The following is a 23,364-nucleotide window of genomic DNA, read 5'->3' as shown; positions in this document are numbered from 1 at the left end:
TCACAGTCTTCTGGAGGGGGGGGGGAGAGAGAGAGGACGCATGCGCAGAGGAGAGAGCAGGCCGCAGAGTCACGGGACAGACAGACAGACAGACAGACAGGCCGCTCCCTCCCAAAGGCCGAGAAGAAAGAAGGAAGGAAGGAAGAAAGGAAGGGAGGAAGGAAGGAAGGCCTGAGGGCAGAGGGGGCGCCCCCCATCCCTCCCCCCACTCACCTCCTCCTCTCTCTCTCTCTCTCTCTCTCTCTCCGAAAGGCCTCCTTCCTTCTTTCCTTCCTTCCTTCCGACAGGAAAGAGCGCCGCCCGGCCCCTCCCTCCCCGAGTCTTCCCGCCTCTCGCTGGACTTCCGCCCTCAAGAAACATGGCGGCCGCGGGCAGGAGACCCACAGAGGGGCGGGGCCCGAGACAAGCGGAGAGGCAGGCGGACAGACACGCCCCTTCTTTCATTTCTCCGCCAATGAGAATCCGCCTTCCTCTCAGAGCGGCGTCATCGGTCTCCGGGCAGGAACGCCCCCGCCCCGCCCCCCCCTCCGCCCTTCTGCCGTTAACGGTCACTCCAGGAATCGGCCAATGGGAATCGGCCTCGTCTCGCCGCGTCACCCGTCTCCAGGCAGACTCGCCCGCGCCTTCCCGCCTCTGGGCCGGACTCTCCTGGCCCGCTCCTCATCGCAGGCAGGCTGCTGAAGCGGAGAAGGGGGGGCCAGGCCAAGGAGCGGGAGGCGCCTCTGCGTGGACGGGTCGTGTCGGGGAAGCAGCCTCCTCTCTCCGCCTCCGCTCGGCGAGGTTTCCCGGCTTCCTAAAGTGTCGCTTGAGAACCTGAAGTGTAGGTCTGACGGGGTTTTTACCTTCAAAATAATCTTTACCTCAGCTTGAAAGGTAATCTTTACCTCAGCTTGAAAGGTAATCTTTACCTCATCTTGAAAGGTAATCTTTACCTCAGCTTTGAAGGTAATCTTTACCTCAGCTTGAAAAGTAATCTTTACATCAGCTTGAAAGGTAATCCTTACCTCATCTTGAAAGGTAATCTTTACCTCAGCTTTGAAGGTAATCTTTACCTCAGCTTTGAAGGTAATCTTTACCTCAGCTTTGAAGGTAATCTTTACCTCAGCTTTGAAGGTAATCTTTACCTCAGCTTTGAAGGTAATCTTTACCTCAGCTTTGAAGGTAATCTTTACCTCAGCTTGAAAGGTAATCTTTACCTCAGCTTTAAAGGTAATCTTTACCTCAGCTTGAAAGGTAATCTTTACCTCAGCTTTGAAGGTAATCTTTACCTCGGCTTTGAAGGTAGTCTTTACCTCATCTTGAAAGGTAATCTTTACCTCAGCTTTGAAGGTAATCTTTACCTCAGCTTGAAAGGTAATCTTTACCTCAGCTTGAAAGGTAATCTTTACCTCGGCTTTAAAGGTAATCTTTACTTCGGCTTTGAAGGTAATCTTTACCTCAGCTTTGAAGGTAATCTTTACCTCAGCTTTGAAGGTAATCTTTACCTCAGCTTGAAAGGTAATCTTTACCTCAGCTTTGAAGGTAATCTTTACCTCAGCTTTGAAGGTAATCTTTACCTCAGCTTTAAAGATAATCTTTACCTCAGCTTTAAAGGTAATCTTTACCTCAGCTTTGAAGGTAATCTTTACCTCAGCTTGAAAGGTAATCTTTACCTCAGCTTTGAAGGTAATCTTTACCTCAGCTTTAAAGGTAATCTTTACCTCAGCTTTAAAGGTAATCTTTACCTCAGCTTTAAAGGTAATCTTTACCTCAGCTTTGAAGGTAATCTTTACCTCAGCTTTAAAGGTAATCTTTACCTCATCTTTAAGGGTGGAAATCACCGTGGGTGCCAAAAGGAAAGGTAGGATTGTTTTGAATATTTAATATTATGGGTCTGATGTATAACTAATGAGGTATAGTTTAAGCTATTAACAAAAGAACGATATCAATGTCTTCTGTGCCACCGAGGGAGAGGGAAGAGAGGCCTGCTCTTTGTTATGGCTTCACATCCCTCTCTTTCACCCAAGGCCTAGGATTATAAACATGGCCTCAAGTTCTGGAAGATCCAAATGTCCTCTGAGACAGAAACAAACGCCCTCTTCTCCTCAGGACTCAGGCCTTCCCACGCTATCCAGCCTCCTTCCCGCCTCCTTTTCCAGTTCTTTGCATGTATTTCATCTCATCATAACGACTGCCATAAAGATCCGAAATATCAATTTATTTATTTATTTATTTATTTACAGCATTTCTATTCCGCCCTTCTTTCTCACCCCGAAGGGGACTCAGGGCGGATCACATGACACATATAGGCAAACATTCAAAGCCTTTAACATAGAACAAAGACAAGACAAACATAGGCTCCGAGCGGGCCTCGACCTCATGACCTCCTGGTCAGAGTGATTCATTGCAGTTGCTCTCTCTCTATGTTACATGGTTATCTTTTCTTCTTTAAACACTACACAAATATGTGTTTGTATATATGTGTCGCTCTAAAATATCTAATTAACAAGATTGTGTTCTAATCAAAGAGTGCTGATAGGTCAATGATTCAAAGTCTCTTGAATAAAGAGTTCAGAAATAGTACAAAATGTAACTATACTATTAATATTACTTTAGTCAACAGATCCTGCTGTGGTCATCTTCCTTTGCTTTGTGAATTCAGTGAAGGGCTTCCATTCTTCTTGGAAGTTTCTGTATATTTGTTTGTTGTGCAGCTGAAGTTAGTTTGTCCTTTTTGGCCACTTCGAAACCTTTTGTCATCCAGTTTTCTGGTGTTGGCATGTCTTGTTGTTTCCATAGTTTTGCGTATTCAGTTCTTGCTTCTGTTGTTATATAAAGAAAGAGTCTTTCTTGATGTTTCCCAGTAGAAAAAGTTCTGGTCTTAATGGGATTTTGTACTCTAGAATAGTTTCCATGTCTCACCCATCAAGGGGACTCAGGGCAGCTTACAATATAAAACACATATATCAAACAATTACAGTCACATTTCAAAATTCCATTTAAATTAAATTACATTCAAACCTCCATAAATATACATATAAATAAACATTCAAGGCGCATTTCAAGTCCAAACCGGGTCTGTCATTATACCTTGGATCATATAGAGTCTCACTTATCCAAGCTAAATGGGCCAGCAGAAGCTTGGATGAGCGAATATCTTAGATAATAAGGAGGGATTAAGGAAAAGCCTATTAAACATCAAATAAGGTTAGGATTTTACAAATTAAGCACCAAAATATCATGTTATACAACAAATTTGACAGAAAAAGTAGTAATGTTATGTTGTAACTACTGTATTTACGAATTTAGCACCAAAATATCACGATATATTGAAAACATTGACTACAAAAATGGCTTGGATTATCCAGAAGCTTGGATAAGCGAGGCTTGGATAAGTGAGACTCTACTGTAGTTGTCATTTCTGCTGCTACTATTGCTCAAAAGCCTGGTCCCACAACCTTTCTGCCTTTCTTTCACAGAGGAAATGTGATTTTGGGCTGAGAATTTTGGAGTAGAGCCTGTGGAGGGATTTCCTTCCCTTGAAAGAAAGAAGAGGAGGAAAAACATCTTGGATACGGTTGGGTTCTTCACCAGAGTGGTTCCAACATGGAGAGACCCAACTCACGTGAGCCTGAAGCAGGACCTGGGGGCAGTGGGGAATCCTGGGAAAGAACCAGACATGAGTCCCTGAGTGTGGACCTTGACAGCTCGGACACACAGCGCCAGCGCTTCAGGCAGTCCTCCTACCAAGAGGGTGAAGGACCCAGAGGGGTTTGCAGTCGTCTCCACGATCTGTGCCGCCAGTGGCTGAAGCCAGAGCAGCACACCAAGGCCGAGGTGCTGGACCTGGTGACCCTGGAGCAGTTCCTGAGCATCCTGCCCCCAGAGATGGGGAGCTGGGTCCGAGAGTGTGGGGCAGAGACCTGTTCCCAGGCGGTGGCCCTGGCGGAAGGCTTCCTCCTGAGTCGGGCCGAGGACAAGGAGCAGGAAGGACAGGTGAGAGCATTCCCTCTGGGTTTCACTAACCTGGGGACTGATGGACAGGTTGAACGTACATCCTGCCTTTCTTCCAAGATGGGACCGATGTGCTCTTCCAGGCCCATAATAATAACTCCATGGAAGTCCCTGCACCAGAGGAATCTCCACCAGACACCACCCAGAGTCTCAGGCAGAAGGAGCTGAAGCGGGAAGGAGACGGGGCTGCCGCCTTGCCGGGTGAGAAGGAACTCTTCTGGGAGTTTTGGGGTTTTGTGCCAGTGGAAATCCCGCTTTGGGGAATTTACACAGTTTGAGCTTCAGAAGGTGAACATTTTGGGTCATTGAGATTGGTATATATCTTAAACTTATGTACCTATGTACTTTGATAAGTATTTTATAGAAATGTAGTTTTAATGTGGATCTTTTATAGAAATATTTATTTATTATTTAATTTATATACTGATCTTCTCCCCAAGGGGGACCCAGAGCAGTCTTACACAATGGCAGAATTAAATGCCACATATAATACAACATGCAAAAAAAAAACCCAAACATAAAAGAAAAATAAAATCTGGTATCCAAATCAAATTAAAACAATTAAAACCATGTGACCATTACAACGGGGGAAGTTTTGAGCCAAAGTCAGAGCCCTAATATGCATCTTTGTTGAATTTTGGCAATGTTCGTATTTTTAAAATTGTGTTGTAACCCGCCACAAACTGCAAGGAGAGGCAAATAAGAAATAAAATTATTGTTGTTGTTTTGTTGTTGTTGTTTTTCTTATATGTAGGCATTGGGTTATTTTAGGTAGCCCTTCAGTATCTTCCCAGGTGGGACCCTAAGCTGAGCTGAGCCCTGAAACTGAGCTGGAAGACAAACAGCAAAGAATCACTTTAGTCAATTGAACTACCAAGCCCAGTACTAGTTTCATTCCAACATATTCACAGCACTGCTTGTGAGATAAAGTCCTAAACCCTCACATTGTAGATCTTCTTGGGCTGTTGAATGCGCCTGTGTTCTTAGGGTCGTTTCCTCATTGGTTTCTTTATAGGACTGCAATGGTCACCTCTGAGGCCTGTTTCTGTGACCAGCTTTCCACCCCTTACTCTCTCTCCAGGGTCTGGAATGATGCTGTGGCCGAATCCTCAGCCGTTTCTCCCCCTTTGCGATGGAGTGGGACTGAGTCAGGTAAGCAGGAGGATTCCTGGGAGAGGAGGACGGGGCCTGCCGGGGTGCCTTTGGTTCCAGGATTAATGGCCAAATATCTGTTTAAACAGACAAGATTTAAGGCGTTTCCTTAGAAGTGAAATACTGAAGGCACAATTACAAGGAAGGGAAAAAATGAAGAGAAAACTAAAGAAACCAGAATGGATGTTCAAAGAACTTTCAACGGAGCTAAGATTTAAAAGGGACATGTACATGAAATGGAAAGGGGAGGATCACCAAAGAATGTAAACGACTAAACAGCATAAGCATAAGTAGCAGATCATGAAGAAGGCCATCTGGAATCACTTAGAAAAAATGCTGTAATCACTGAAGGGCAAGATGGGTTTCTCCAAAACAAGTCATGCCAGACTAATCTGTTTTTCAGTAGAGTTCCAAGCTTGGTAGATGAAGGAAATGCAGTGGGTGTAGCACATCTTGCTTTCAGTAAGACCTTTGGAAAGGCCTCTCCTGGTTTTATAAACAACTAGTAAAAAGTGGGCTGGATAATACTCCTGTTCAGTGGATTTGTAATGGTTTGAGTGACAACGGGTGGAGTGGGCCCAGTACTGCTCAACATGCGTATCTTATTTTCAGATGACAAAAAATTAGCAAGCATAGCTGACAGTCTAGAAGATAGGATCACAATTCAAAATGGCCTGAACATGTTAGAGAGCTGGGCCAAAACTAACCCAATTAATGTCAACAAGAATATATGTAGAGAAGTACACTTAGGCAGGAGAAAAATGCCATGCACAGGTACAGGAGGGGCAACACCTGACTTGACAATCATTCATATGATGGGATCTTGGAGTGTTAGAGGACTGCAAGTGGAACATGAGCCAACAATGTGATGCAGCAGCTGAAAAGACAATGGGATTTTGGGCTGCATCCCAAGGAATATTGTGTCTAGATTCAGGGAAGTCATGGCGACCTTCTTTCTGCTTTGGGGAGACCTCACCTGAAATTACACTGTGTCCAGTTGTGGGCATCACAATAAAATGGGGAACATACCCTGATTCCATTTCTGATTCTATATATCAATTAAGAAATGGTTCTGACTGTGACCAACCCGTCGTCTCTACAAAGCTTACCTTTGTGGCATGGAGGCCTTCGCCCTTTCCCTTTCAAGCAACCAGCAGGAATGTAAGTTTACTTTAAATTATTTCTTGTCATCATTTTTCTTGATATCTCTCACGTGAGGAGGGAATCTTTTCTTCTTCCGCCAGGGCCCAATCGCCTTTGAGGACGTGGCTGTGGATTTCTCCCTGGAGGAGTGGGTTCTCCTGAATCCGGACCAGAAAGCCTTGCACAAGCAGGTCATGGAGGAGATGAATGGGATTGTGGACTCTCTCGGTAAGGCTCCCTCACTGATGGGGATTTCTGTTTCAAAAGGCAGTATTAGCCTAAATCGTCACAGTCACTGAGGGTCCGCAAGGCAGGGCTTGTGTTAGAAATATATGACATAAGAGTAATAATAATAATAATAATAATAAGCACCAATTCAGACTCAAGTGGGAAGATTTCCATAACTGGAGTCAAATCAAAGTCAGTCTCTCTCTCTCTCTCTCTCTCTCTCTCTCTCTCTCAATCTCTCTGAGTGTTTGTGTGAGAAGAAAATAGAGGGAGGGAGCAGATTGGCTGGAGAGAGGGGCCGGAGAACGGATCATGAAAAAAAACAAACTTCCCGTAGCATCAGATACGCATAGGCGGCTATACACCTTATGATTGGTGTGGTATTCAACCTTGTTTTTCCTCCCAACCAGGCAGGCTAGTCTTTGCGTGTCTGAAGGCTCAGCTCTCTCTCTCTACGCTGCCTCTCCCAGCACACAAACAGCCCCAGCCTCATTCATTCGCAAGATTGCGACATTTAATATCATGTGTTCTATGTTCTGTGCTTGTGAATGATTGGGGCTTGAGGTTTTTGTGCACAGGGAGAGGCATAGAGCAGCCGTCAAACTCTGCCCCTCTCCTTCAAGTGGTAAGAGTGTCACTCATGGTAGTTTCACATCTGCAGAAATCTAGCTCTTTCCAATTGAGTGCATCTTTTTGAAACACTCTGTATATTTATTCTAAATGTTAGAAAATCCCAAATTATCCGCAGCCACTTTCCTAAATTCTCATATGTGAAGAAGTTGCAGCTCCCCTGTAAAAGGTGTGCAGAATTAGACAGGTATTGGAATCAGAGCTGAACAAAGGGACAGTCGACAGAATGATATTTCCAAGAATTCTCAGGATTTTGTAAGGGAAGACTACCCTCCAAAAAGCAGAGAACCTATAAATACCATCAGGAAACTGATAGTTGAGCATTCAGCTCACAACGAACAGAGCAAGGAAGTGATCTGTAAAAAATCAAGAACTTCAGAAACAAAGATGCAGAGTCCAGTCTTTAAAATTACAAAAGGTTTATTTACAAAAAAAATTAAATAACTCCCTTTCTAAATAGTAAAGGACTGGGTCTGAGCTGCTCTCTATTTCCATCTCTTCTCGGGATTAAAAGAGAGGGAAAAACTCCAAGCCCTACATCTCTCCTGACACACAAGCAGAGAGAGGTCTTAATACACACAGTACACACTGAGATATAAGTCAGAAATCTGAAGCAAAAGCATGCACCATTCTACAAAACCAATCAGAATGAGAGAAAGAAACAGAGAGAACAAATAGATACATCCCAACTGTCAATCAGGAGACAAGTGGGAGGGATTCCTTCAGCCTATTCTGAAACTAGCTCACGGGAATCGATCAGAGATGGAAGAACGGAGTTCCCCCAAAGTTACTGATGGTGCGCTAAAAGAGAGGAAAACGATGATAAAGTGTAACTATGAAAACGTTAGTGAAGCTTTGTATGTTTGGTTTACGCAGTCCAGAGACAAAGGTGTGCCTATCTCAGGGCCTATTTTACAGCAAAAGGCGTTGCGTTTTCGAAAGGAATGTAATGAAGGGGATCCAGATTTTACAGCAAGCATTGGTTGGCTCGACAAGTGGAAGAAACGTTATGGAATCCGTCAGCTAAGTGTTTGTGGTGAGAAGCTGTCATCAAATTATCAAAAAACGGAGGCATTCATGAAAAAAAATTGAAGAATTTAATGAAATTGAAAACCTAACGGGTGATCAGATGTTGAATTGTGACGAGACCGGCCTCAGTTGCAAAGTGTTACCCAGTAGGAGTCTTGCAGCCAGAACTGAAGCAGCAGCCCCTGGCTAAAAGCACAGCAAAGAGAGGCTGACAATTTTAGCGTGCAGCAATGCTACAGCAAACCACAAAATGGACCTTGCAATGATTGGGAAGCCCAAAAATCCCAGAGCCTTTAAAACAGTTTCAAAAAACGCTCTTCCTGTAAAATAGTACAATCAAAAAAGTGTGTTGCTGACCAGTGAAATTTTTAAAGATGATGATGATGATGATGATGATGATGATGACGATGACGATAACACTTTATTTATATTCCACCTTATCTCCCCGAGGGGACTCAGGGCAGATCACAATACATAGAATCATAGAATAGTAGAGTTGGAAGAGACCTCATGGGCCATCCAGTCCAACCCCCTGCCAAGAAGCAGGAAATCGCATTCAAAGCACCCCCAACAGATGGCCATCCAGCCTCCACTGCCGAACAGCCCTCACTGTGAGGAAGTTCTTCCTGATGTTGAGGTGGAATCTCCTTTCCTGTAGTTTGAAGCCATTGTTCCGTGTCCTAGTCTGCAGGGCAGCAGAAAACAAGCTTGCTCCCTCCTCCCTATGACTTCCCCTCACATATTTGTACATGGCTATCATGTCTCCTCTCAGCCTTCTCTTCTGCAGGCTAAACATGCCAAGCTCTTTAAGCTGCTCCTCATAGGGCTTGTTCTCCAGACCCTTGATCCTTTGTGTCACCCTCCTCTGGACGCTTTCCAGCTTGTCAACATCTCCCTTCAATTGTGGTGCCCAGAATTGGACACAGTATTCCAGGTGTGGTCTGACCAAGGCAGAATAGAATAAGGGGAGCAGGACTTCCCTGGATCTAGACGCTATTCCCCACATACACGGCAAACATTCAATGCCGTTTGGAGACAGGACAGAAAAGAATAAGACAAACAGAAGGAGGTATGTCGTCTTGAAGTCCGGTTTTTTTGGTGCCTTGGAGGCTGATGTTGCGCTCAGATTCAGTCACAGGGGTGCTGTTGCTTCATTCTCTATGAGGGAGAGCTATCAGAACTTCCTCCTTCCAACTTCCTCTTCGTCACCACATTTCTGGTCTTGATGTTTATGATGTCGCAAAATACCTCCCCCGCAATTTATGGTACCTAATTTCTCTACTTACAGCTCATAGACTGTTTTCGAACTGCTTAGGTAAACAGTGAGCTGGGCTTGAGGTCGAGCGCTCACCCCCAACCGGGCTTCGAACTGGCCACCTTTCGGTTGGTAGATCTTAGTACTGCTGGTGATTTACCAGCTGTGCTACAGCCCAGCCCTAAGGAATTTGTTCCTTCCATGGATAATTTTTTAAAAGAAAATGACCTGCCCAGAAATGCGGTTTTGTTGCTAGTTAAGGCCCCGACACACCCTGATGCAGAGGAGCTTCAAGAGGGGGACATGAAGGCGATGTTTCTTCCACATAATGTAACTGCCGTATGACAACCAATGGATCTCGGCGTTTTGGAAACGCTCAAAAGGAACTATCGCAGGAAGCTATTGTCGGCAATGATAGAAGAAATAGAATAAGGGCAAGACAGGATTGAAAAATGGAAACGCATCCGTGTAAAGGAAGTTGCTTCTTGGGTTGCAAGGGCATGGACTGTGGTTGGGGTCCAACAATTGCCAGGTCTTGGAAGAAGTTGTTAGGCGAAGATAAGGATGAGATTATGGGAAGGAAAAGCACAGATGAAACCGAAGAAAGCATTCTACAATTAGTACGGCGTGTCCCTGGGTGTGAGAATGTGTCTTCGGAAGAAGTTAGAAGTTGGATAAACGAAGACGATCAGTATGAAATAACGGATGAAGAAATTGTTGCTCTTATCAGTAACGATGGCGACGAAACTGATGATCAGGCATCAACTGTCGAGCCTCTCAGAATCTCGCACAAGGATAGGGTTAGGGCTCTAGAAACCACAATCACATACATTGAGCAACAAGAAGCAACGGGGATTGACAAAATGATGCTGCAAAGATGGCGAGACTTGGCAGCGGAGAAACAGCAGTTGTCAGAAAAGCAGGCAAGGATCACAGATTTTAAAAAATCTTCACAAGACTGAACTTTTTACAGATTTAACTTCCGACAGTGTTAGTTTATGTAATTCTATATTTATAGTCAATTTTTAGTAGTAAATACTTTTGTAGTCAATGCTTTCAATACATTGCGATGTTTTGGTGCTAAATTCGTAAATATAGTGATTTCTCCATAATGTTACCAGGTATTGAACTGCTTTTTCTGTCAATTTCTTGTAAAACATGATGTTTTGGTGCTTAATTTGTAAAATCATAATGCAATTTGACCTTTAATAGGCTTTTCCTTAATCCCTCCTTGTTATCCAACATTTTCACTTATCCAATGTTCTGCTGGTCAGTTTATGTTGGATAAGCGAGACTCTACTGTACTCTGAAATTAGGTATGGGATCTTCTACGTTGGAGTGGAAAAATCCAACATTAAGGGAGCATGGGAAAAGAGAACTGGGATTGGGGGAGAGAAAGAAAAAGGAGGGAAGGATGGTGAAATGGGTGGTAGTTGGTAAAGTCTAAAGCTAGAGAAAAAGGCAAGCATTTGGATGTGAAGGGAAAAGGCATCCATTCCCCAGAGAGAAGGAGGCGGAATAAAAAACCGGGCTGGGCTGAGCAACAGGGAGCCTCTGGAGCGTATGTTACTCATCTCTCTCTTAGAGGCTCCAGGCAGACAACCAGGGTCCATCTTTACTGAACAAGGGGAGGGGAAAGGACAACAGGCATATCTTCTTTTCCTCCATGTCTGTGTTGTTTTGAGGATCATTTCAATCCACTTCTTATCCCACATCCTTTGAGTCTTTATGACTCACACTGAGGAACGATTGTTTATGTTCTTCTTCACAGTAGATAACGGGGAAAAGAGCCATGTATGCACCAAATACAGGAAACATTTTGGACACAACTGGGGCCTTCGTCAACAGCAGCAAGCCCACAGAGAAGATGGAGGTTCTGCCAAAGAAAGGCCTGACAAATGCAGTGTGTGTGGGAGGTGTTTTACCCAAAATATGGCACTTGTGCTTCACAAGACACTCGATGTTGGGAAAAGCCATCTTAAAGGGAAAGTATCTGCAAAATGTGTGGTGAAACACAAAAAATTTCACACAGGTCAGGAACCATACAGATGCCAAGAGTGTGGGAAGTGTTTTGCTTCCAGTTCAGCCTTGTTGAGCCACAAAAGACTCCACACAGGAGAGAAGCCATACCAGTGCCAGGAGTGTGGGAAATGTTTTGCTGACAGTTCAGCCTTGGTGAGCCACAAAAGACTCCACACAGGAGAGAAGCCATACAAATGCCAGGAGTGTGGGAAATGTTTTGCTTCCAGTTCAAACTTGGTGAGCCACAAAAGACTCCACACAGGAGAGAAGCCATACAAATGCCAGGCGTGTGGGAAATGTTTTGCTTCCAGTTCAGCCTTGGTGAGCCACAAAAGACTCCACACAGGAGAGAAGCCATACAAATGCCAGGAGTGTGGGAAATGTTTTGCTTCCAGTTCAAACTTGGTGAGCCACAAAAGACTCCACACAGGAGAGAAGCCATACAAATGCCAGGCGTGTGGGAAATGTTTTGCTTCCAGTTCAAACTTGGTGAGCCACAAAAGACTCCACACAGGAGAGAAGCCATACAAATGCCAGGCGTGTGGGAAATGTTTTGCTTCCAGTTCAGCCTTGGTGAGCCACAAAAGACTCCACACAGGAGAGAAGCCATACCAATGCCAGGAGTGTGGGAAATGTTTTACCGACAGTTCAGCCTTGTTGAACCAGGAGTGTAGGAAATGTTTTGCTGACAGTTCAACCTTGGTGAAACACAAAAGACTCCACACAGTAGGGAAGCCATACCAGTGCCAAGAGTGTGGGAAATGTTTTGCTTCCATTTCAGACTTGGTGAGGCACAAAAGAAGCCACACAGGAGAGAAGCCTTACAAATGCCATGAATGTGGAAAATGTTTTACTCGGACTTCATCCCTTAACCAGCACCAGAGAACACATACAGGCTAAAAAACAGCCACTGTGTGTAAATGTCTGATTTCAAACAGGACCCTTTGAGAAGTTCTGCGTCAGATTTGGTGGAGTCCCCGTTCTTGTTATTTGAACCTGTAAGTTGGAGGTCCTGTTCTCTGGAGCAGCAGAAAGCAAGCTCTGTGTGACAGTGTACAGATGTGTGAGGGAAGAATCTTTTTGATCCCACCACACACACAGATACCACCAATTATAAAGATGTCTTATGGATGATGATTTTAATTAATTATTTATTTAATTATCTTCTTCGCTGCCACCAATGGAGGAGATGTCGGCAGATGGCACTGGTTCTTTTTATACCTTCTTTGTTTATTTTACCTCAGATGTTGATATTGCTTAACTTGGTATATAATTGTGACAGAGACTTAGATGGAATTAAATCAAAACAAGTTTATTGCTTGAACAGAGCTTGATGGTTTCTTATAACTTTTTAAAGGCACTTAGCTTAATGGTTACAAACAGATATGAGGTGTTCAAACTTTCAAAATACTTCTTCCTCTCAGCTAAACTAAAACCTGATCCTCCTGGATCTACTGGGATTAACTTTTCCCTAATCCACAGCCTCTGTAAATGACCCTAAACAAGTCCCCTAACTTGCTTAGTCTGGCCTAATAGAGGTCTGTCCTTCTGGTTCCCTTCAGTCTTGAAACCAGACTGCTCCCTGTGATTTAAAATCACAGACTGTCCTTTTATTTTAGACCTGACTCAAATTCTTTTATTTGAGTCACCCTGATCCTCCACATGAGAATCAGTCTTCTTCCTGTGACTAAAAATCACAGACTGAAACTGGGTTTTAAAACATTCCCCTTTTCCTTTCCAAATGGCGGTTGGCTCCGCCCCCGTTGTCATAGCAGCCGGTTCTTCAATGCTGGTATTAACAGCTCTAATACTCACCATTTTAAATTAACTAAACCTGACTGTTTAAACAAATCAAATAAACATGTCATCATTAAACAAAATAAAATCATACACTTCTTTACAGACAGTCCTTCAGAGCACTGGTCCTCAACCTGTGAGTCCCCAGATGTTTTGGCCTTCAACTCCCATAAATCCTAATAGCTGGTAAACTGGCTGGGATTTCTGGGAGTTGTAGGCCAAAACACCTGGGGACCCACAGGTTGAGGACCACTGCTTCAGAGTGTTAAATATGATTGTCTTGTCACCTCGTCTGAAAAGAAATAAACCATATGTAATTCCATCAGTTGTTCCTTTGGTCTTAGTTTCCAGCTCCATTTCCACCTTGGTTGCAAATGTCCAGTTTTGAACGTTGTTTCCCTACAGAAACATCCTCTGTTTTCCTCTTTAGTCGGGAGTGGTTAGCTTGAGAAAACTACAACTGGTGCTGATGCTGATCAGGACAGAGATAAGAAGGCTAAAGCCATAATCATATTGTGCCTTCAACCCAATCAGCTGGTGCATGTGAGAAACAAAGTTTCCGCTAACGAAGTGTGGGATTCTCTTAAAGCGGTGCATCAGAGGGAATCCTGTATTTCACAGCTGATATGGACTAAGAGACTGTACAATACTAAGCTAAAGAAGAGCCAGGATGTTAAGCGGCACCTAGATTTGATGAAGCAGCTTTTTGTTGAAGCAGAGGTGTGTGGAGTTGAATTTTCAGAGGCTCAGAAATGCTTTGTACTACTGGCAAGTCTATCAGATGAGTGGGACTATCTGATCCAGTCGTTCCAAAGTTTGAGGGTCCAGGATTTGTCACTGGACTTGGGTTGTTGTAAAGTCCTCGAGGAGCTGGACAAACAAAAGTTTGAAAAGTCCCAGAAGCAAGAGCAGCCCGAGTATGTCCAGGAGGGGCGCAAGAGATGGACTTCCAACCAGATGGTGATGGTGACAACCAAGAGACATCTGTGTATGGAGTCAAAACAAAGAATGTTATTCCTGTGGCCGAGGAGGCCATATCGCCAGGAATTGTCCAGGTGCCAAGAAGAGGCCTTTCAGAGGGAGATATTATTGTGGGAAAGGCGGAGGTGCAAAATCAACAGCATCTGCTGCCCATGCTTTCATGGCTGCCAGTGATCCTGTTCAAGGGGAGAACAAGTGGTTCCTGGACTCTGGAGCAACTCATCACATTGTAATAGATCCAAAGATGTGGAAGAACCTGAAGGATACAACGGGTACAACTGTGACTTTGGCAGATGGGACTGTGAGAACCATCAATAAGTGTGGGACTGCATATATTTCTTGTTTGGGAGTTAATTGGGAATATGTAATTTGTGTTCCAGATCTTAAGACCAATTGGTTGAGTGTCGCAACATTGACAGAATGTGATTATGATGTTTTAAATGTTTTTAGTTTTTAATGCCTTTTGTATTATATTGCTGATGTGATGGCACTGTGTTGCCAATTTGTAAGCCGCACTGAGTCCCCCAGGGGAGAAGGGCGGGGTAGAAATACCGGAAATAAATAAATAAATAAATAAATTATAAAGTTGTCTTTAAAGGAATTTATTGCTTTGTTTTGAAAAAAGGAAAAATTGTGTGAAAAGGAGTTAAAAGAAACAAATTGTTTCAAATGATTTGCAAATTTGCAAAGATGGTGCAGAGGTTTATTATGTAAAGAAACAAATTGTGCATGATAGATGCATTCATTATCTGCACAGAGCAATGGGACATACTGATGTCAAAGTGCTGAATCAAATGCTAAATGTTTGCATAGATTTTGAATGTGAGAAATGTGACCATCTGCTAGATTGTGCAGTTTGTAAAGAGGTAAAGGTTAAACCAATTCAGTTTTCAAAGAAATCCAAAATCAAAGTAGACAAAATGTTTGAAATTGTTCATGTTCACCTGGCTGGACCATTTAATAAGAGTGAAGGAGGGTCTAGTTTTGCATTGTTGCTGGTGGAAAGATTAACCAGATTTGCATACATTTATTTTCTCAAGGAAAAAGGAAAAGAGAATGGAGGTGTTGCGATGAAAAATTGCATGATGAAAGATTCAGGTTGTTCTTCTAGAATTTGGCCTGAAGCCCTGCACACGAGTAATTTCATTGTGAATCGTTTGTGGAATGAGTGTATCAAAGATTTTCCATTTAAAAAGATGTACAATAAAGCTCCAAATTTGAAGTATGTAAAGGTTTTTGGTCAGTTTGCAAATGTGCTCATACCTGCTAGTCAAAGAACAAAAGGTGAGCCAAAGTGGCGCAGATTGAGATTTCTAGGATTCTACAAATATAAGCTCAAGTTTCACAGCAGCCCAGGGAGAGTAAGATACTCAAAAGTGGCATATTTTGATAAGGATGCAGGTTGGGAAAGACTGCACCTGAATAAGGGGGTTCTAAATGGTAGCTCAGAAGAAGCAGAAGTTCTGCGAATGCAAAAGGTCAAAAACAGGTAGTTAAGGAGGAGAAGGTCTCCACTCCTGAGAAAGGAAAAGCACAAACACCACAAAAAGGACAGCAAACCACAAGGCTTCTGTTAAGAGAGAGAAAAAGCCAGTTTCAAACCTTCCGTTTTTGAGCAAGGTGATTGAACGGACAGTGGCGGGACAGCTACAGCAATTCTTAGATGAGACTGTGGGCTTAGACCCCTTCCAATCAGGCTTTCGTTCAGGTCATGGGACAGAGACTGTCTTGGTAGCTATTACTGACGAAATTCGTCGTCAATTAGACCGGGGCGGATCAGCGCTATTGGTACTCTTGGACCTTACAGCTGCATTCGACACCGTGGGCCATGACTTGCTGATCCATCGATTGGCTATGTCTGGTGTACGAGGTTTAGCTCTTCAATGGTTCAATTCATTTCTCTGGGACCGGAGACAGAGGGTGGAGTGGTCAGGACAAAGCTCTGAGAGCTCCTGCCTTTGCTGTGGAGTTCCCCAGGGTGCTATCCTTTTGCCCCTGTTATTTAACATGTACGTCCGACCACTTGCTGGACTCGTGCGGAGCTTTGGCCTAGAGTGCTACCAGTATGCAGATGATACCCAGCTACTCTTGCGTCTCGAACCTGGGACAACCACGATTCCTGAGAACTTTAAGCTGTGTTTGGAAGCAGTGATGAGTTGGCTGCGAGCAAGTAGACTAAAAGTGAATCCTGCGAAAACTGAGATACTCTGGCCCGGCCAGACACCAGAGTTAACCCAGTCACTGCCTTATTTCGATGGGGAAGTTCTGGTTCCGTCTTGTGATGCCTCATGGGCCTTGTAGTCCTGTTCCTGGTACTATCGTGGCAGATGAAGAGGAAAACATGGGGTTTTCGCCGGTTCAACAAGAGCTGGAGTCCCTTCACCTGCCGGATGTTGATGTTTGCCCTCAAGAATTCAGTAAACCAGGCCTTGGGCAGTACTCCCCTCCGTTTCCCAGGAAGGAATCTTATTCTAGAGACAGAGGAGTTAGAGAAGCTAATCGGAGAAGCTTAAGAATCGCTGCCAAACAACTGGCTGATTAGGTCTGCTTCCCTTGGGAAATTCTAAGGAGTAATGCATCTGGACAGAGTGGGTTTCGCTTCTCGTTCTCTAGGGAAAGAGATTGTTGGCGGGAAAACGAGACCCAATATAGGGGTTTGGCGCGAGAGATTCTTTGCGGAGTCAATTGATCAGCTTCAGGAGAGAGATCGTGTGTGGACTTCGTAACTCCAGTTCCTTGCTTCCCGGATCAAGTTTTCGAGCCTTGCCTTGCCTTGCAGTTTAACCACGGACCCTGTTCCACGCTTCACGTTTTGCCTTGTTTCTAGTCACGGACCTAGTCAAGAATCAAGTTTATTTCCAGCCTTGTTGTCAAGCTTCATTGGACTTCTAAGACTCTGACATTTCCCCACACTATTGCTTGGCAAGAGTGTGTGTTTCGGTCAAGTGGATTAAAACTTTGAACTCTAATATCATTTATTGGACAAAACATTTTTGGACTATATTTGACCTCTTTTGAAAGGTCTGTTTCTGAACTATACTCTTCACTTGTTTTTATTGCTTTTATATATTTCTTTAATAAAGATATTAGATAGAGACTGGCCTCCGTGTAAGGTTATTGGTGCCCAGCAGCCAGGGTTCTGACAGTTTGACTCCGCCAACTAAGCACCAAACAACCTAAGGCCAGAATGTCTACAGGAGCCGGAGCGGACGCCCCAGCTCAACCACCCAGTTACACCATTTCCCAAGATGAATTCAATCGGATCTTGCCAACAATGGTTTGGGTCCACCCTATCTTTGCGATCACGTCTTCCCCGGTGAACCTGCAGAGCCTTTAAGATCTGCTGGGAAGGCCCTTCTCTCGCTCCTGCCTCCTCTCAAGCACGGTTGGTGGGGACGAGGGGGAATGAGGGCCTTCCTTTTTGGTGGTGCCCCCCCGGCTCTGGGACTCTCTCCCCAGGGAGATCAGATGAGCGCCCACCCTGCCCATCTTCCCTAAAGACCTGAAACGTGGATGTTTCAATGTGCCTTTGATGAACTGGTTCCTTTGTCGACTAGGCCCCCTCGCCCTCACTCATCGCCCGGCCTTGCAGCGCTGTATTACCCGCCCTGCCCTTGCAACTGTTCCTGCGCTAGCCCTTGCCCGCCCTCTTAGATCTGAACATGCCCATTGTTCTCGGCTACTGGTTGATGGTGGTTGTTGTTCTTATGTTGTTATAATGCTTGTTGTTTGGTTTTATTGGTTTGATGATTGAAAATACAATTGTATATTCATTGTGCTATATTTTATTCTGTTTTTGCTGGGCGTTTTCCCCATGTAAGCCACCCCAAGTCCCTTTGGGCAGATGGTGGTGGGATTTAAGAATAAAGTAGTAGTAATAGTAGTAGTAGTAGTAGTTGTTGTTGTTGTTATCTAAACACATAATAAAAGTAAAAATCTGTATGTATGTATGTATGTAGCCGGGGCGCCCATTTACAGACAGGCTCCCACTTCCACAAATGGCTATAGCTCCCACTACGTAGGAGGAACCAGTGGCCCTCCCTCCAATGACACTGTAGGTTATAGCGAGTGCCGTGAAAATGCCCAAGCACCCTGCCAATGTCCTCCACAAACACCATCCTGCCCACCACCCAAGGGAAGGCTTTCATACAAAGACAATTTCCTCCTAGATCTTCTGTTTTTCCTCCACCAGACACCCCAGTGTTTCTGACGCTCTCCATTAGTGTGGAATTTGCATGACTCCGCCCACTGCCTCTCCCATAACCCTTTCCTACTCTTTTCCATGGCACACAGCAAACAGGAATTGATCAGCAACTGAACAAATTAGAGAGAGAGGTTTTGGGAGAATTCAGCATCATTTATAGGACTTGTAGGGACTGGGATGTATAGTCCACCTGCAATCTAAGAGCACTCTGAGCTCCACCAATGATGGACCTGGAACCAACGTGGCACACAGGACCCCCAAGACCAACTGAACATACTGCAGGGGTTTGAGGGAATAGACCTTGATTTGGGGAGTTACAGTTCACCCTTATCCAGAGAGCACAGAACTCAGCCGACATTGGACCTGGACCAAAATTGACACACAGACACAATACTGGCAGGGTTTGGGGGGGATTGACTTTGCAATATGGGAGTCATGGTTCACGTGCATCCAGAGAGCACTAAACCCACCCGACTACAGTTCTCGACCAAACATGGCCCACAAACCCAACATGGCCGACTGAATACTGGCAGGGTTTGGGGTGACTGCCATTTGCATATGGGAGTTGTAGTTCACCCTTAGCCAGAGAACCTTGAACCCAGTCGACAAATAACCCAGCCAACAAATGCTTTTTCCAACTCACCTGGGCACCTCTGGGTCTCTAAGCTAGATGATGATGATAATAATAATTGGAGATCTTTCCTAAAACTTTTGGGGACAAGGCAAGCCCTGTTTTGGAAGTCCCTCCCCAGGGAGATGAGACACCCCCCCCCCCACACACACACACTCCTCCTTTCGCAGGGACTTCAGTCATCCTCTGTAGTAGTCACACAGCTTGCACTTCGTCCCATGCCCTCTCTCCTTTACTGCAGCTGACACTGATTTTACTCCATTGTTTACAGCCTGGCCTGGTGCCAGTCATTTACCTCCGCTTGATTGAGTCTGAGTTGATGTCTTTATATGCACATATGTTTTATTTAGTTGTATTTTATATGGTGTTAATTGGTTTTGTATGTTCTTAGGCACTTTGAGCCGTCTGTAAATCGCTTCGAGTCCCTTCAGGGAGATGGTGGAGGGATAGAAGAATGAAGTTATGGTTGTTGTTGTTGTTATTATCAGTTCCACATTTTACCCCATGATGGAAGGTGCAGAAGTCATTGCAACAGTGTCTGCAGTGTGACATTAATTACTAGCAAACTGGACAGGGGTTTTGGGGGGGGAATTGACCTTGATTTGGGGAGTTGTAGTTCTCTACATCCAAAAACCATTGTGAACCCAGCCTACGATGGCACACAGACCCAACATACCCAACTTTAAATACTGATGGCAGTTTGGGGTGATTGACCTAGGAATCCGGGAGCTGTAGTTCACCCACATCCAGAGAACACTGAACCCAGCCGGCAATGGATCCAGACCAAAATTGGCTCAACGTGGCTATCTTTGAAAACTGGCAGGCTTTGGGGAGGACTGACCCCTGATTTTGGGAATTGTAGTTCACCCATATCATCATGAATTTCCCATCTGGAGCATACATAGAAAAGGAAAGGAAAGGCAGGCTTTTTCTAATAAGTAGCACCACAAATGTCCTAACCCAGGCATCGCCAGGTACCTAAGCTAGTCTCTACCTATGTCTTCTTCTTCTTCTATATCCATAATAAAAGTGAAATTATGAAATAATAATACATTAAAACTTTGTTTTTATACCACATCTGCCTCCGCAGGGGGACTCAGAGCGGTTCTATGTGTATGTCTCCCACTTCCACAGACAGGCTCCCATTTTCACGCACACCCACAACCTCCCTCCCTCTCATGGCATTGCAGACTAGAGAGAGCGCTGTGAACCACGTCCTCCACAAACACCATTCTGCCCACCATCCAAGGGAATGCTTTTCTATGGGGACAATTTCACCCTAGATTTGATGTGTTCCCTCCACCACAGACACCTCAGTGTTTCTTACTCTTTCCATTGCTGTGGAATGTGCACGATCCCACCCACTGCCTCTTCCATAACCCTTTCCTAAACAGACCAGAACTGATCAGCTGACTCCATACAACAGGTCTTGGCACACCGACCTGACATGCCTAATTTGGAATACCAGTGGGTGTGGAGGGGACTGGCCTTAGAGGTTGGGAGTTATGGTTCACCCACAGTGCTCTCTCAGTGGGGGTTCTGTGACCCCACCGACAGATCTGGGCCAAACATGGCACACAGACCCCACATGCCATGGAGGGATTTTAGGGGGGGGGGGGGCTGATACATCATGGTAGAAGTTGTAGTTCACCCCTCATCTAGGGAGCACTCTGAATCCCACCAGTAACAGATCTGGACCTAACCTGGCACCAGGGTGGGAGTTGTAGTTCACCCTGCATCCAGAGAGCATTGTGAACCCAACCCATGACCGTTCTAGACCAAACCTGGCACACATACCCAGCATGGCCAACTTTGAATACTGATTGGGTTTGGGTGGAGGGAACTGACCCATGATTTTGGGAACTGTAGTTCACCCTCATAGAATCATAGAATCATAGAAATGGAAGTCCAGTCCAACCCCATTCTGCCAAGAAGCAGGAAAATGACATCCAAAGCACCCCCAACAGATGGCCATCCAGCCTCTGCTTAAAAGCCTCCAAAGGAGCCTCCCCCACACTCTGGGGCAGAGAGTTCCACAGCTCCTGATGTTCAGGTGAAATCTCCTTTCCTGCAGTTTGAAGCCATTGTTCTGCGTCCTAGTCTGCAGGGCAGCAGAAAGCAATCTTGCTCCCTCCTCCCAATGACTTCCCCTCACATATTTGTACATGGCTATCATGTCTCCTCTTAGCCTTCTCTTCTGCAGGCTAAACTTGCATAGCTCTATCAGTCGCTCCTCCTAGGGCTTATTCTCCAGACCCTGGATCATTTTAGTTGCCCTCCTCTGGACGCTTTCCAGCTTGTCAACATCTCACTTCAATTGCAGTGCCCAGAATTGGACACAGTGTGATTCCAGGTGTGGTCTGACCGAGGCAGAATAGAATAAGGGGAGCAGGACTTCCCTGGATCTAGATGGAGGAGGAGGAATTGCGGTCGACGGATTCCCAGGGAGAAGCGCAACAGAGTTCTTGCGACCCTGGAGAAGGATAGGTGTGGTAGCCTCCATGGCAGCCCCTCCGGGCTGAAGGTCCTGCTGTTTATTGCCAGATCCGTCAAGGGTAAATCATCTATTATTCAGGATTTAATCCTGGATGAGCAGGCGGATCTGGCCTGCATCACCGAGACCTGGCTGGATGAACTGGGTGGAGTTAGTCTTTCCCAGCTTTGTCCTCCGGGTTTCGGGGTGCATTAGCAGGCCAGGCCGGGAGGGCGGGGAGGTGGGGTTGCGGTGGTCTTTCGGCAGTCCATCGCCCTGGTCAGATGCGCCGCTTTGCAACCTGCCGGGTTTGAGTGTCTCCACCTGAGGGTGGGTACCCGGGACAGTTTGGGGATTCTGCTGGTGTACCGTCCACCCCGCGACACAGCAGTCTCCCTGCCTGAGCTAGCAGAGGTGGTCTCTAGCGTGGTGCTGGGTTCCCAGCGCCTGGTGGTGCTGGGAGATTTCAACATTCACGCTGAGGCCACCTTGACAGGTGCAGCTCAGGAATTCATGGCCGCCATGACGACCATGGGACTGTCCCAAGTGATATCGGGTCCCACTCATCAAGCTGGACATACACTCGACCTGGTTTTTGTTGCGGGCGACGGTTTGGTTGGAGTGGAAGAGCAAACTATCCTTCCATTGTCATGATCCGACCATTATCTGATCAGTTTAAGACTCACCACACCTGTAAACCTCCGCAGGGGTGGTGGACCCATTAAGATGGTCCGCCCCAGGAGACTTATGGATCCTGAGGGATTCCTGAGGTCTCTTGGGGATCTGTCTGCCATGGAGCCTGACGATCCTGTCGATGTCTTGGTCGCTCGCTATAACAGTGAGTTGTCCAGGGCTATAGACATGATCGCCCCCGAACGTCCACTCTCGCTACGTGGAGTTGCCCCAGCTCCCTGGTTTACTGGGGAGCTGGCGGAGATGAAACGTGCGAGGAGGAGACTAGAGTGCCGCTGGCGGACAACTCGTGATGCATCTGACCGAGCACGGTCTAGAGCCGCTATTTGGGCCTATTCTGCGGCGTTGCGAGCAGCCAGGAAGGCTTTCTCGACTGCCTGCATTGCGTCTGCAACAACTAGATCCTCAGAGCTGTTTCGGGTTGTTGGGGAGCTCCTCCACCCTCCTCAGGCTGGGGGGGCACCTGACATCCCGGCAACTCGGTGTAGCGAGTTTGCTCACCATTTTGCAGACAAAGTCGCTCAGATTCATTCCAACTTAGATGCTGGCCTTGTTGCAATGCCAGGTGAGGTAACCGAGGCTTCTGTCTGTTCGATCTTGTGGGATCCGTTTCAGCTTGTGCAGCCTGATGATGTGGACAAGATTCTTGGAGCGGTGAGGGCGACCACCTGTGCCCTTGACCCTTGCCCATCTTGGCTTTTAAAACAGGCCAGTGGTGGGTTGGTTGATTGGTTTGTGAGAATAATTAATGCCTCTTTGGGGCAGGGTAGATTTCCATCTAATCTAAAACAAGCGGTGGTGAGACCTATCTTAAAGAAGGCCTCCCTAGATTCGACCAACTTGCATAACTACAGACCAATCTCCAACCTTCCATTTTTGGGCAAGGTCTTGGAGCGGGTGGTTGCCTCTCAGCTCCAGGGATTCTTGGATGATACGGATTCTCTGGACCAATCGCAGTCTGGCTGCAGGCCTGGTTTCAGTACCGAGACGGCTTTGGTCGCCTTGGTGGATGACCTCCGCAGGGAGCTGGACAGGGGAGTGTGACCCTGCTGGTTCTCTTGGACATCTCAGCGGCTTTCGATACCATCGACCATGGTATCCTTCTGGGCCGTCTCTCCGGGATGGGCCTTGGG

General features: G+C 45.7%; 2 protein-coding genes across 2 annotated transcripts; both read left to right on the top strand.

Annotated features, from left to right (window-relative positions):
* The first annotated feature begins 732 nt into the window (after positions 1 to 732).
* On the top strand, positions 733 to 17,327 carry LOC134296931 (zinc finger protein 239-like). The gene is made up of 3 exons (XM_062973113.1): positions 733 to 820; positions 5,075 to 6,516; positions 11,202 to 17,327. Exons 2-3 carry the CDS (start codon positions 6,483 to 6,485, stop codon positions 12,350 to 12,352), a joined length of 1,185 nt encoding a protein of 394 aa, XP_062829183.1. The 5' UTR covers positions 733 to 820; positions 5,075 to 6,482; the 3' UTR covers positions 12,353 to 17,327.
* LOC134296961 (zinc finger protein 24-like) lies at positions 771 to 4,724 on the top strand. The gene is made up of 2 exons (XM_062973176.1): positions 771 to 873; positions 3,459 to 4,724. Exon 2 carries the CDS (start codon positions 3,586 to 3,588, stop codon positions 4,159 to 4,161), a length of 576 nt encoding a protein of 191 aa, XP_062829246.1. The 5' UTR covers positions 771 to 873; positions 3,459 to 3,585; the 3' UTR covers positions 4,162 to 4,724.
* Positions 17,328 to 23,364: the final 6,037 nt, after the last annotated feature.

The sequence above is a fragment of the Anolis carolinensis genome, chromosome 2, assembly GCF_035594765.1.
Source record: "Anolis carolinensis isolate JA03-04 chromosome 2, rAnoCar3.1.pri, whole genome shotgun sequence".
Lineage (NCBI taxonomy): Eukaryota > Metazoa > Chordata > Lepidosauria > Squamata > Dactyloidae > Anolis > Anolis carolinensis.
Note: the sequence above shows the minus strand (reverse complement) of the source record. Positions and strands in the feature narration are given on the sequence as shown.